This window comes from Cyclopterus lumpus, chromosome 25, assembly GCF_009769545.1.
Source record: "Cyclopterus lumpus isolate fCycLum1 chromosome 25, fCycLum1.pri, whole genome shotgun sequence".
In the NCBI taxonomy this organism is placed as follows: Eukaryota; Metazoa; Chordata; class Actinopteri; order Perciformes; family Cyclopteridae; genus Cyclopterus; species Cyclopterus lumpus.
The window spans coordinates 9,616,684-9,631,896 of NC_046990.1; the positions used below are offsets into that span (position 1 = coordinate 9,616,684).

The following is a 15,213-nucleotide window of genomic DNA, read 5'->3' on the forward strand; positions in this document are numbered from 1 at the left end:
CCTGCAAAACACTCCTCAATTATTCATGATGAGGAGGCTATGATCTGATGCCGAGACGCCGCCACACAGAGGCTCTCTCACACACTGTGAGGTTTACTGTGGAAAAGAGATTAGTGGAGAGGAACAGGGGCCCTAAGTATCTCGTTTATTACACGCCGTATGGGGAATTATGCGAGTCTCTTCCTGATGTTATCAGTGCCACTGTGACAGGACCAGAGAAAGGATGCCCCCCTTTTAAGTACCACCGACGGTCACTCCTTAGACGCAGACTAAGGCACTTGCCTTGAGTGCAATAAAACACATTTAATGGAAGCATTAAAGCTGAATGCCTTCATAATGATATGCGTCGCTGTTTCTGTCTGCTGATGTGATTCACTTGCAGTGTGAAAGCCTCTCTGTGTTTCTCGTGGTACACCGGGACTGTGCTCTTTCGTTACAAACGCTGGCCTCCACCTATTCTTGGCTCTCAGCCGCAGTTCAACTACAATAGCGTATTAAGTTTTCATCTCATCGTCAACGGAGCTCCTCGCTGTCAATTTGGCCTCCAGCGGTTAGTCCAACCTTCAAACGGCAATACGCCGTTTGCCCACTAGGTGGCACCTTCCGTCAAAGAGGCCCGCAGCCTGGAAGCGTTGGTCCTCACAGCTTCTGGAAAATGTGCCTCATTTCTCGTACCCGACTCAAACTGCATTGACTGCACAGTGTGTTCCTTGTGTGCTACACTCATTAAAGGGCTCTATCAGACAGAACAGCTTTTTCTTTTCTTTTCTTTTTACAGATTTGACCTTTGCACCTTTTCTCATTACACGCTAAATCGGGGGGGGGGGGGGGGGGGGGGGGGGGGGGGAGGGATGCTGAACCTCACCTCCAGCTTTGATATTCTGTTAATGAGCCGTAGCGAAATGGGCAGACAAAAAAAAAGAAAAGAAAAGAGGAAAAGCCTCACTACTGTGCGTCTCAGTTAGACACTGTTGTGGACATCCAGTAGAGGGAGCCAGGTCTGTTTAGGGTTAGGATGACAGAATCCAGTGAGCCCCAGGCCTGGCTAACTGGTCTCAGACTGGTGATGATGAGTTGATACACTGACAAAAAAGGAATTAATGTGTTTTTAATGCAAACACACTGATTCTGGACTTTTAATGCATTTGCAATGCTATAAATCATCATCTAATGTCTGCTATTCACAATGTGTATTACAGTTTTAGTTGATTTATAGCAAGGAGAGCTTCAGTTGAAAATACAAACCATGTCTCCACGGACAAAATCACTTCCATTCCATCAAAAGGATAAGTGTTTACATGTGTGTGTGTGTGTGTGTGTGTGTGTTCACAACGTTTGTTTTCCCCCCATGTCTTTTTCCATTAGCGGTGGGCTGTGCACCAGTGACCCCCTTGACACTTTAAGCATAAAAGATGTCATGTGATCTGTGAAGACTGCGCGTCTCCTTCTCAGAACCGAACGGCGTGGAAAAACAACATTAATAACGGTAATGATGTGTCTTCCCTCGTCTTGAGAGTCGGCCCCACTAGAATATCAAACAGAGGCTGTTTACTGTAGCTTCTGTAACTGCAGGTGAATGCAATCAATGGTATGGAGGTTGCACAATGGATTTTTATAGATTGAAAATGGTAAAAGAGGGGCGACTGTGGCTCAGTGGTGAGCGGGGTCGTCCTTCAATCAGAGGATCGGTGGTTCGATCCCCGGCTCCGCTAGCCCATGTCGATGTGTCCTTGGACAAGACACTTAACCCCAAAATTGCTCCCATAGCTGTGTCTACGGTTTATGAATGTTAGTTACTGCTGATGGACAAGGTGGCACCTTAGCTCCTCCCATCAGGGTATGAATATGGGTGAATGATGTCATGCAGTGTTACAAGTACAGGTCCATTAATATATTGGAATATCCCCAAATTACATTTTTACAATGTATATTAAAGTTTTGAGAAAAAAAGGTATGTAGTATTCAAGGAAAGAAATATTGTAATAAGGCAAATTACATTATTGTTATTCCAATTAATTGCAAGATTCTTGCTATATGCTAACTAGACAAACTAGACTTAAACCAAAGGCCGTAAATATAAGAAAGCATACGTGGTTGCCGTGGCGTTTCCCATTGGTTTGTGGACTGCAGTTGTGAAGCCTCAAGTTCGCCATCTTGGTTTTTTCGGCCGTCACCATCTTTTTCTTGCAACCAGAAGTGACACGTTAAGTACAGGCATTTTTAGGCGACCAAACATTTTTTTTTTTACAATTAACTTCCAGGAGTGAAAACGCACTGTGAAAGGCTGAGGTACGAAAAAACACCGGATCGCAGATTGGACAACGCCGTTTCAGCGACCTGTCAATCACAAGGTAGCCCGTGCCCTAAAGCATACCCTGCTTTATGGTCTTTATGGGCCATAATTTACTATGTGAACATCGTGCTGTATTGAAGAAGAAACTAGCGATAATAAATCAAGTGAGAAGTAGAGTAATCTTCTCATAGATTTTTTTTTTCGCTACCGGAGGAGTCGCCCCCTGCTGGCCACGAGAAAAGATGCAACGCATCGGCTTCATTGTTTGCCGCTTGACGTTAAGTAGACAACGTTAACCGGTTAGTGGTTTCCACACACTGTATTTTATTTGTACATGCCTGGTATACAGGATGTTGAGGACATCTTTACTTTCACAACTTAAACACACACACACACACACACACTCTTTCACATACTCGTTCAGATCACGGGATCAGGCTCCGTTTGAAGCAGCAGCTTAATCCGGCTATTTCGGAGTGCGCATGAGGCTGGACCTTCGTGCCACCGCTGTGTGTGTGTGTGTGTGTGTGTGTGTGTGTGCCGAGCGTGACATGACGTGACGTGACGATGAGCTCCCGTGCGAGTGAGTGTTAACGGTAACGGCAGGGTGAGTTTTTAAAAATATCTCCCCGCTTGCATGTATCAGCCAGCAGTTTGAGACGAACTTCACACCCCACCAGGAAATGTGAGCGTGGCCTCACGTGGAATAAACCTCTGACGAGCACATCTCGCCGACGTCGTGTTCTGGTTCCAGGACACGACGGATGAGGAGTCCATTCCTCTTCGTGTACGACCGGCTTCTGTTTATAGTTCCGAGCAGTTTTTATCTGACAAGCCCGAGTCGACGCGGTGATGTCATTCTTCCGTCAGGCCTCAACCCCATTTAAAGGGACACGTAAGCATTTAGCTGATTTGACTGCAAACATGAATCACTATATGAGATTCATACATTAGCACCTCACCCTGCCGTTGACCCTCTGTGGCATTAAAAGATGATTAATAACCGTCGAGTGTGTCAACAAACAGAGACGTATATTCTGGCTTTTAAAGGATGTACAGCCGCCCACCCTTTTTTTAATAAGAGGAGGGAGCCCCAGCGTTTTATGGTGGACATGCACTGTGTCTTTTAAAAAGAATAATGTGAACAATTTGGGATGCTGAACATATATTTTATATATACACTGAATGGTGTTCCTTAGCTCTTGCGTCAAGTATTGCATCAAGTATTATTATATACTATAAAATAAAATAATAGTTATCAAATCAATATAGGAAGTAGGGCTGTCCTCAACCAAATCAATTATTGGTTGATTGCTTTGACTTGTTGATTTGAGAGACAGATATGTACAACTGAGTTTCTTCTCTATAAATCTTGTTTACTGGAGATGTAATCAGAAGTTCTTTAGGAAGTCATTCAGCATTGAAAAAAAAAAAGTCCAATCAACAATCTGAGTCGACGAAGAGGAGGAAGCCTTTCTTGTATGGAGTAAGATGTCAAAACATCTAATTACATGTAATTGAAATTGTGTCTGAACTTTGCAATTAAGAAAACATGCTTTGAGTGCCTAATTCGGTTTTTGCTTTCTAAAATGTCCTGTTGGAAGATTGTGTGTATACACACACACACACACACACACACACACACACACATACACACACACTGGAGTGGCCTTATCACGCTTCCTCTCAGGAAAGAGTCCGGGCTGATGTCAGTTCGGCCCGTGGCCAAAGACGTGTCTGATATCGGGCGGAGCTGCAGTGATTTTCCTTTTTCCTTCATCAAATCTCCGATAATTGTGCTGCGGCGGACTCTCCTCCGCAAACCAGCATTCCCACTCAGTCTCGCCGGCTTCAGCCATCAACTATGCAACAGTACGTCTCTGTTTGTTCACACACTCGACGCTCACTGTTCATTAATCGACTTTTCATGCCACAACTTGCATTGGTATTACGTTTTGACACGGCAAGAAAGCCCCTAAATTAAGATGGCCACTGACGTCTTGGCTTGTAATTCTTCTTTCAGGGCATCTGTTGAATATTCAGCGGCTCGCTACCCCAACGGTCCACGTTCCCGCAGGATGTCAAGGTCATATCTGCACTTTGAATGGATTCATCGCGCCGCATGCATCAACTTTCTCTGTGGTTGGCTGAAAAAAAACAAAAAAAACACACACAGCCACCATCTGGAGTTTGTCACTGCGGCACAGACAGGTTGGACATCTTCTTTGTTATTAGATCATGTCCCGCAGCGACTCGCTGCTTCCTTTTTAAGAACCTGATTAAATTAAGGCGTTATAACTTGGCCATAGCATCTTTTGAAATAATAAGGGACGGCTGAGTAGCCCGATTTCATTTCGCAGCGATATTATGTGTGAGTGATATTATTTCTGACAGAAACAATCCTGGGGTTCTTAGCTTTTATATATGGACGGGTTCTCTTTTTTTCATTTTTATTTTTGATATATGGCAACTTGACAGAAACGAGTAAAATCGAGGGTCAAATTGTTTTTTGCGTCTCATTCGGGGAAAATTTCCCAAAACATTTCTCGCTCTACGGGACGTGAGAAATTAATTGTCACACGGGTTAAAAGCGCCGAAGCCTTCAAACGGGTCACGATGACAAATACAAATAAAAAAAAAGTCACTTGCTGGCACCAATCAAACTTCATGTAGAGCAACTCTCATACACTTCAAAGTGCTCCACAGGGGGCTGACGAGCCAAAAATCAGACCAAACGAGTGAGGATCGTGAACTAATGGCGAATAAGATGGACGGGCTGGTACTGAGAGGGACTTCCGTACACGTAGCCTCATGACGGACTGCATCACAGAATACATCAAATTCTGTGTACGCTGCTTCCCAAACAACAACAAGCCGTGGATCTCCAGTGACCTGGAAGCACTTCTTCATAAGAAGAAAGCAGCTTTCAGGTCTGGAGACTGGGGGACGAGCTCAGTCCAGGGCAACTTGAAGTTGAAGCTCAGAGAGCTCCTAAAGGAGCTGGAGGCCAAACTCCAGCAGAACAATGTGAGGGAGGTGTGGACCGGGATGAAGCTAATAACTGGCTTCAAGGTTGCAGAGGGCCAACGAGCTAAACTGTTACAATAGGAGGACACTGAAGACATTATTGTCCATATTGTACTCTTGTTTGCTACAGCTACAAAGAAATTTCCCCCTGGGGATGAATAAAGTATATATCTATGTATCTATTTATATAATCACCCCCCCCAAAAATGTTTTCAGACAAATAATGCACACGAGATGTATAGAATTGAAATAAAAGTAGTGAAAGTAACAATCAAACAGTATAACATTTTAAGACTTAAATTCAGCAAAATGGTGAATAGTTAAAATTGTATTAGTAACTTTAACGTGTATGAAAGTTCTCACAAGGAATTGTTTTAGAGTTTTAATACGTTTTATCAATCAGCCCCACAAAAAGTACTGGACTGCCGTCATTCATTTCTTTTTTTTTTTCTATGTAGATTTATGATGGTATATTTCTGTCTTGAGCACATTGCAGGGGCACACCCAGTTGAATTGAATCTGTATTGTTTGTCTGACAGTAAGAGCAGTGTGTCTGTGCTTCGGCGGCCCGACAATCTGCTCTCCATCCATCACAGTCTAATCCAGTTGTCGCGCTACCGGAGAGCTCGACGGCACGCTGCTGCTCCGCTCGTGTCTGGCAAGCAGGCCCAGTCTGTGTATCTTTAAGAGGAGGGGCCTGACATTTATATTATTATTTCTGAGCCGGGCTATGGGAGGTTATGCGAGAGAGGAGGAGGAGATGGAGGAGGAGGAGGAGGAGGAGGCGGAGGAGGTGGAGGCGCCGGGGCTGTGGAATGAAGTTTGGAGCTGTGGAACGTTCACACACAGCTGAGAGAGAGAGAGAGAGAGAGAGTAGACGGAGGACGGCACAGGCTGCCTCGCACACATCCAGACGCATCAAGAGCTGACCCCGAAGGAGAAGAGGGAAGAGGCAGACAGGAGGAGGAGGAGGAGGAGGAGAAGAAGAAGAAGAAGACGAAGAAGAAGACGAAGAAGAAGAGGGTGAGAGCGCCAGCATGGCCACGTACGAGCCCGCCTTCCTGCCTCCGAACGCCGAGGAGCAGGACTTCATCCAGGCCTACGAGAACGTCCGAGAGAAGTACAGAGGTGGGTGAGCCTGGCGCTCACGTTACAGTGATGACAGCCACCGCACGACTCCATGTGATGAGAGGCGTCCTCTGCATGTTCGCCGGGCGGACAGGCGTTTTATTCGTCCGTCTATTTTGTGTTTTATGGACTCTGCACAGGTGCAGACACGTGACCGCCTTGTGTGTGTGTGTGTGTGTTTGTGTGTGTGTGTGGAAACGTGTGCGTCCTCTCGACTGCTGAGTGTTTTATTGACCGGCGCACATGTTCGCTGTCACTCTTCCAACGCCGCCTCCCTCGGTGTCGGAAGCTCTTCTCTTTGATATGTGCACCGCGCAAACAAAAAACGGTGACCTCTGACCCCCGGCGAGACGAACAGAGGGGTTAAGTTAAAGTCTGATTGTTATCCAGTCACAACAGAGGGGGAACAGATGACGCTGCGCGGCGGGGAAATTCATTAATTTGATGCAGGGAGCTTTCCTCAGAAAACATTCATCTCAAGGCATCCCTTTATGCGCTTGCTTGCGCTGGATTATCTTACATACTTTACTTTTTTTCGAGGGGGGGGGGGGGGGGGGGGGGGGGTCTTTGTGCAGTGCAGAAATGAATCCAGAGAGAAAGAGAGAGAGAGAGAGATGGCAATTTTGAAGGATGAGGACGAGTTAGGGGGTGAAAGCAAATCCACATCCATAGCAGAGCCAATCCATCCCATAACACATCCCTGCCCTCACTTTTGCCAGCAGCATCCTCCAGGAGCTTTCATTTCAAAGTTTTGGTTTATGTTTCATCCCCTTGTCCATATCTGGTGTTAATATTCTCTCACTCTTCCCTCCGCTAGATACCATTTTTTTTTTCCTCTTTCATGTTGCATGTGTTCTGTCGGGAAGAGGAAGAGCTCCTCTATAAATATTGCCCCAGTTTTCTGTCGTCCCCCCCCCCCTCCAGGCTCTCTCTCTCGTTGAGGATCTGGGCTTTTGCTGAATCACTGTTGCTTATTTTTCTCAGTATCAGCATGTCTGCATGGTTTTTCTTTGTCGGCGGGTCCAGCTAGTCGTGTGGATGTCTCAAATCTTTTTTTTCCTTGTCGAAGTGGATCGATTTTTTTTTTTTAAACGTCAGTTTAATGAGTGTAAACAAACAGCGCCATTGCCAGAGAGGCGGCCTCCACTGGTCTTTGCATTGCGTGGGTTGCATTTCATAGGAAATCCCGATTGTAGTAGATTGCTCTGGGACACAAACCAGGAAGAAGGCGCCCGTTATCATGTGCAAATAGCGCTTGAAGGCTTTTGGGAGGGGGAGGGGAGGGGGGGGGGGGGGGGTTTGGAGGTCGTATTGTGGAAAGACTGATAGGAAACTGCCTTCCAACACGTAGTGCAGAGGAAGGCAATCGGCAACCGGGTTTCATGGGAAATGCCATCTCGATATTTGCGATATTGATAAAACATCAGAACGCATTTGCCAGAAGTGTGCATGCTTTTCTGTTTGTGAGCGAGTGTGTGTGTGTGTGTGTGTGTGTGTGTGTGTGCGTCAGATGTCTTTGCAATGCTGTTTCTGTACCAGGAGGTAATAGGAAGCAGGAGCCGGCTCTGTGGCAGGTGTTTATGTTCCAGACGTTCTGCTGGGTTCCTCGTGTGCTCCACTGAGGTTCCGCTCTCCTTATTAAGGCACATCGATGACACAGCCAATCAGAGGGCTCATTGTACCTTTTGACTTTGTTTCTCATATATACACAAAAACATATTCCGCAGCATCCCTCTAAACCATGACACATAATCTCAGCTATATTTCTGTAGAGCATTGGACACTGTAGGTGAGTCTTATTCCTACTGTTCGGACTCTGAAGGTCTGAGTATCCATCATAATAGGCTGTGAGTGTGTGTGTGTGTGTGTGTGTGTGTGTGGATATACCTCCTGATGCTTCATAATGGAAAGCATTTGGTTCGTAAACATTCTCAAGGTGCCCAGCGGTACCAATGTCTCTGTGTTGCTCATTTGTATCCCTCCAGAATACAACCAGACTATCCTGAATACCGTGTCCTCCACATATTGCCACATACTGACAGGCAGATCGGTCAAGTTCATAACTGTTGAAGAAGTACATGTATCACATACTGGTTCAGATACAAAAACTAATATTTCTTGCTGCCGTCAGATGGCCACAGCCACTCGACTGGCTCCAGCTGCAAGCTAATATTATGTAAAACCTTTTTACTGGATGTCAGAAAGATGTCTCATGATATCTTCAACGTGCCTCAAAGTAAAGAAATCTGAAATATCTGAACAACTATCGGAGCTATTGGACCCTGGACCTTTCTCAATAATGCCACCATGAGGCTAACAATTTGTGGTTTGGAAGGAACCATTTGATGGATTTCTGCGGCGTCGATGCTGGTGATGACTTTTCATCCATCATCGGGTCAAAATGTAGATTTGTCCAATACTCAAAACAATATTTATGACCAAAAATGCTGAATCGCACATGTTTGCATGCCAACACGCTAAACTAAAGACTGTGAGCGTGAACATTGTGCTTGGGAAACATCAGCAGCGTTAGCGTTGTCATTGTGAGCATGTTAGCATGCTGACGTTAGCATTTAGCTCAACATGCTGCCTCTTTTAACCTGCTAGCATGGCGTAGTTAGCCAAGCGCACGTCAGAGTCCCGAGCTTGGGAAGTACGTATGCTTGCCACAGCCACGAGGGTTCGGTGCGGCGAGTTTTTTATCGCCTCATCCAACATCTTCCCATACATTTCTCGCAAAACAAAACATCCAACCGTTTCCTCGCCAACAGTCCGCTTCAGCTCGTGTCCGTCCTTGCGGAAGGTATAACCAAGGCTGTAAAAAAGGTTGTGAAAGGGCATTACGCAACAATTTTAAGACGACTGTAAACACAAGAAGATAAATATCATATTAGATTTAACATCAATAATTCTTTCCAAATGGGTTCAAATGCAATTATTGTCTGCTGCCCTCTAATGTTCCTCACGGCTGTTTCATTGTAGCCGGCTGGTCGCTAAAAGCCTGGCTGTCTTCCCACTGTCCTTTAGTGCAATTTGTGCAAGCAGCTGATGTCGATGTTGCCGGGCGGCCTGAGCGGGGGGGGGGATTGCCCGGCTCATGACGGGTAGACTGCTGAGGGTGCACAGACACGGCTGGAATCCATATCCCCCCCCCCCCCCCCCCCCCCCCTGCCCCCGCAGTGCTTAAAATAACCCATAAATGTAGCCGTGGCCATGTTCAGCTGGCCAATTAAAGGGTTATTTTTGTGAGGCTTAATTGCCTGCTCTCAGGGTAATTTAAATTCCAGTTTCTTCTAAGCGAGGGGAAACAAAATATATCAAACATTTGTGAATTATTAAGCTAAACCGAGCTTTGATGTGCTTAAAAGAAACTGGAGCGCATCTTTATATTTTTGCCAATGATGACTGTAAATAATAGTTTTTTCTATCGTCACCGACAGTGTATCTATATCTCTATGAATGACTGCAGTGGATTGTGTTTAACAGTAGCCTGTGTGTCATTGTGTGAGAAGTGGCGTGGGAAGCGACTCATCACACAGACTTGTGAATGAATAAATCTTTAAAAAGCCGAGAGGCGACTGAGAGTGCGTGTGTGTGTGTGTGTGTGTGTGTGATGGCATGCTTGAGCAATGTGTATTTTAAAACCGAGGTTTGTGTGTGTGTGTCTGTTTTAAAGCAGCTGGGTGAGGTTCCCATCACACGCCTGTGACTGGTCAGTGAGGTCTTTTTTCTTTTTCCCTGTCCTGCTGCTGTGCCACGAAGAATGATTACAAGTCAATAAGTCGATGTTGGCCCCCGAGCGGGCGACAGACATCTTTTAGAAGTGTGAACAGAGAGGTCGGAGAAAACGATAGAGGAGCGCCCTCGAGAAAAGCACTTGACCCGCAATAAATGTCACTCGCTCATTTTCTTATCTAGTTTCTGTTTCATCGGGATGTCAAACACAGCGTTCCCCCTCAAGTCTCCCTCACACCACTTTGAGTCCTTTCCTTACTGATAATAACAGCAGCAGGGCATTGACAACAAGAAAGAACGGGACGAAGGTACATATCTAACCAGTCTCGTGGCCGCATTGCATTATGGGTCCATAATGAGTTATCTTTGCCTGCGGCCAACCGTGCTGGATTTTGCATCCCCACTAACTGTCATTTAATGTGTAAGCTTGAGTTTAGCTCCGGCCACGAGAAGATAAACTAGACTGGGAGTCAACCGCCACGCCGGCCGCTCTGTGAGCTCTGAGCTGACGTCATTTATCGAGTTATTCAATCACCTAACACACCAACACACCTATAAGACCCTCACATAAATATGATGAGTGTTTCACTGCTGCCAGTAACATCAATACAACGCGTGCAGCTTATTTTCCTTTCCGAGCCCACTCTGCTGCTCCAAACACACAAAGTGCTGAATTCATACCGAGGTCGGGCGCACACGGACGTCGGCGCCAGGTGAAACGCTCATGGAAAGTAGGCCGTTGGTAGACAACCTGTAGATTTGTGTGGTGGTATATATGTGTGTGTGGGGGTGTGCGTGAGTGAGTCTTTATACAGTTGCAGGACATTTTTAAGACATTTCCCCCAACTGCAGGGCAGCCAAACGGTGGCCTTTTTTAGCCCGCCAGTGCAAACCCGAACAGGAAAATCTCTGCAATGGAACTTTACTGTTATTGTATCTCCATTAAATATACCAGCCCAAGTGAAGTGTTAAGCTCGTCCCTGCGTAGCATGCGTTTGTGCCTCAGAAAGTGCTTTAGCTTTGTCCTTTTTTTTTTTTTTTTTTTTGCCGTGAGCGTTTTGTTACATTTGTGTAGCCGAAAAAGGACAGTGGGTTGTTCCTGTTTCTTTATTTTGTCCGTTTTATTTAGTTTTTCACGTGTGTCAGCATCCTGCTGCCTGTGATAGATCACGGCTCAGCCCAAAGGTCACTGATAAGCCCGAGTATGCTGGGATTCCTTAGCATCCTTTTGAAAGAGAGAGAGAGAGGGAGGGGGAGAGAGGAAGAATGAAGCTCCGGTGGGATGCTCCCCCATTCTGTCGGCCTTCCCGTCAAATGCTCGACATTTTTCACAGAGCTGCAGTTCTTTTATGCTTGAATCTCTGGTGTTTTGTGACTATGTTAGTGTGTGAGTGGTGGAATGTGAGAGAAAGAGAGAGAGAGAGGAGGTGAATAAAAGGAAGGACGAGAGAATGTTAACAAGAGACAGGGAGTGACGTTGGATGCTGTTGTGTACACTACGCGATGAATACTGAGATACATAAAACGATACAAACTATACACAGAGAAGTTGTGACACTAAACCCGATTTTTAGAATACAGAAACCAAATGGAGCCTTTTTTCGTCGGTATCGGACCGACGGGGGGGCGGGGGGTGGGGTGTGTGTGTGTGGGGGGGGGGGGGGTTGGAGTTGGAGGGCGTGGCAAAGCGGAGGTATTTGATGCCCTGGGAATGAGAACGGACTGGTTTTAAACTAACTTAAAAAGAAAACAAACACTAAAATGATTACCAGCCATAGACATGTCTTCTATAACCGACTGTACCATGCTCTTATGGGCTTACGCGGTTTCTCTCTGCGATGGGGGCTTATTACCAATATTTTGGGTATGTTCATTCTCTGCTTGACCTCCAAATAAAATGATTTAGATAAGCCGACTGTTGGTCGTGCATACATCGTTTCTTCCTTCTTGCTTCATGTAGTCCTGAACCTGTACTATGGGGTTACTTCTGTGTCTTTAAAACATGTTTAATGTAAATTGAGAATCTGAAAGTGTTGCTAGCTGTTTTTATTAAAAAAATAAACGTACAAACTGAAACTCGGACCCTCTGGCTCAGATACGGCGTCACCTTCAACCTTCACGAGCTAACGTGACGCTAAAGTACTCTCGCACACATTCTGTTGGACCCTATTTTGGCTCTGACTCAGTCTTTCAGAGTCACGCTCCGGCCTGAGTGGGATGACATCGCTGAGTCAGACGCATGCATGTCTGCTCTCTCGCTGCCCATTGCCGCGCAGCGAGTCCCCTCGATGATGACGCCCGCTACCGACGGCACTGATGATCCCAGTTAATCTGACATCTTGTCTCCTTTGAACTGCAAAATAACTGCTTAACAAGCAGACTGAGTGGCAGCTTTCATTTCATTAGGCCATCGCGCATCACATTGGGCCACCAAACCTTTCAGTCTCCCAACTTGCCAGGGTCGCCCCCCCCCCACACACACACACACACACCCCTAAGGGCTGAAACATATGGCCTTGTGGTTTGAGAGGGGAAAAAAAAGTGTGGAAAATACATTTGTGTGGAAAATACTTGGGTTGTAGCACCTGGTTTGTTTCTGACACAAAGACCCTCTGTGTCTCTGCTTTGTACTGCAGGGTGCTTTATAAAGTCCAGTACTAGTCTGGCATGGTAGCTTCAAGGCTCCGTGAGCTATGACAAAGTTAATGGGGAAAACAAAAACGTCCCTACACACATAGTACAGCCACACGCACACAACTACGCACACACACACACACACACACACACTGTTGGTGCAGCATACTACTGTAGATGGAAAGGTCTTTTTAAAAGCCACCGCCTCCAAAGCTCGGAGAACATTCCCTCCTCCTCGTTTCCCACCCCAATTGGACCAAAGTGCCTGCATATGTGTGTGTGTGTGTGTGATGGGTAGATAAGGGGAGCAAGCGAGGTCATTATGTGTCAACCAAAAAGGCCGAAAGATGCCATGTGTGTGTGTGTGTTTTTTTTTTTAATGGAACAGTTTTTCATTTCGGGAAAAACTACCATGAGACGAGCAGATGGGTACCACTGTCATGCCAGACCGGTATACGCAAAGGTAGCAGGCCATTAGCTTAGCCTAGCATAAAGACTGGAGGCAGAGGGCAACAGCTAGCCTGCTTCTTTTCAAAGTAAAATAATAATAATATTCTCCCAATGAGCATCTTCAAGCTCACCTGTTAACCTGTTAAATCTCCGTTGTTTCCTCCACTGGTTCGCCTGGAAACCTCCCAGTGGCGACAGGACTCCTGAAACTCACTTAAATAACTTAAAACCATAATTCTGTTTGTATGCAGATTAAAGCAGATTATATGTGTTTAATTAGTACAATTTGAGGTACTTGTATCGGTTGGACAGAGCCAGGGGCAGCTGTGTCCCCATGCCTCCATTTGTTATGCTAAGCTAAGCTAACTTGTATATTGACCCTACACAGGCAAGTGCTAAAATATGCTGTGGTTTACACAGAACAAGATAATGTTTGCACAGTTGTTGGTGAGTTTGCAAAGATCTTACCATGGTCTGAAAAAAAATGTGACTGTAGGTGCTATTCCGATGGGTGTGACGGGCTTTATCCTGAGACTTTTGGATTCAGGAATTGAAAAAGGCATGTTTGATTCTAAACAAAAGCTGTTTTGCCAACATTTGATCCTTTTGAAAAATGTGTTTTTAAAAGTGACCTTGAATTTAATTCCGTGCCATGCCCGTATTTTGGAAATGGTGACAGTCGAGTGTTGCCTGTCACAGGGACGGTCCTGAATCCGCCTCGCCAATTTTCACGGACAAGTTTTTGAAAAGGGAGCGAGACAAAACGAGAGACGGGGTTTCTGTGAAAGCGGACAGTGCGCGGGCTGTCTGGCACTCTCGACCCAGCAATTGAAGTGTGTTCTGTTCCACAGCTCCGTCTCCGGCTGTGAAGGAGCAGCTCTGTTGAGGGGAAGACAAGAACTTATTTGATAGCCGGAGTCATTTCATTCCAATTGAAACGCGTCCATATTCTGGAAGCCGGAGCAAGTGGAAACATTTCCGCTTTATTGCCAACGGTACTGAAATAGACTTCGGAGTAATTACCATCAAAGTGAGCGACGATGGAAACACACCCCCTCCGAGGGCGCACGTTCCGACGCGGGGTGATGTGCAGTACCTGGTGACTTATTTCTTTGTCGGCCCTGTCATTTCCTGGCACCTGACGGGCAATGAGTTTATTGCTGGTCAGTGGCATTCAGGGCGACCGGGGAATGTCACAGCAGGTCACCCCACACAGCTGACAGGGAGGGGGGGGGGGGAGAATGTGCCCCACAAACACACACACACACACATAAACACACAGACAGACCCTCGGGGACTGCAAACACGCCACAAGGCTTGTTACATTCTGCTCTGTTAGCAGATCACTTAATCTCTTTGGGTCTGAGATACCAAAGACGGAGGAGTAAAGCTTGTTAGCAGCTCCGAATACCTTCCGCAGACGCATTCGCTCCGGCTTTGACGCAGTTAGTTTAAAAAAAAAAAAAACTACCCTAGATGGCGTTGCTGACTCCGTGGGTTTCCCCAAAAAGGGTTTGCGCACACCGGCGTTACATAAAGGGGATGATCTGATTGAGAAATGAAGCAGCTTCCGAGACGACGGAACAGTAAACGGGGGGGGAGGGGGGGCCCTGTCGGTGCGTTCGTGTGTCTGCTGTACGACGGGGTTCCACGGGGTTCAAACAACAAGCCTTTAAAAACTGCCTGTTGTTTGCTTTCTTATCTCGAAGTTCAAATCGGTGCTAACTCTGGCCTTCCTGTGGAGCCGTGGAGCGGCGCTGGGACACGGTCAAGCCTCGTCGCGTCGGGACATTAAGCACGAGAGCTCCAGTTGCTCCCCCGAAAACCCTTTCATCCCGTCAAGGTTGTGCGCTTTGAAAAATGAACTGGAATGAAACCAGTGTGCAATATATTACCTTGCTCTCACTTGTTACAGCTGTTATCACAGCGGAGGCCCTAATCGTTGG

The 15,213-nt window shown here is 46.2% G+C and overlaps 1 protein-coding gene across 1 annotated transcript in view; it reads left to right on the forward strand.

Annotated features, from left to right (window-relative positions):
• Positions 1 to 6,248: 6,248 nt before the first annotated feature.
• Positions 6,249 to 15,213, forward strand: part of LOC117728001 (plectin-like) — a 92,415-nt gene continuing 83,450 nt past the window's right edge. The window contains exon 1 of the mRNA XM_034528623.1: positions 6,249 to 6,448. Coding sequence (XP_034384514.1) covers positions 6,358 to 6,448 — 91 coding nt within the window. The 5' untranslated portion in view covers positions 6,249 to 6,357. The remainder of the gene's footprint in view (positions 6,449 to 15,213) is intronic.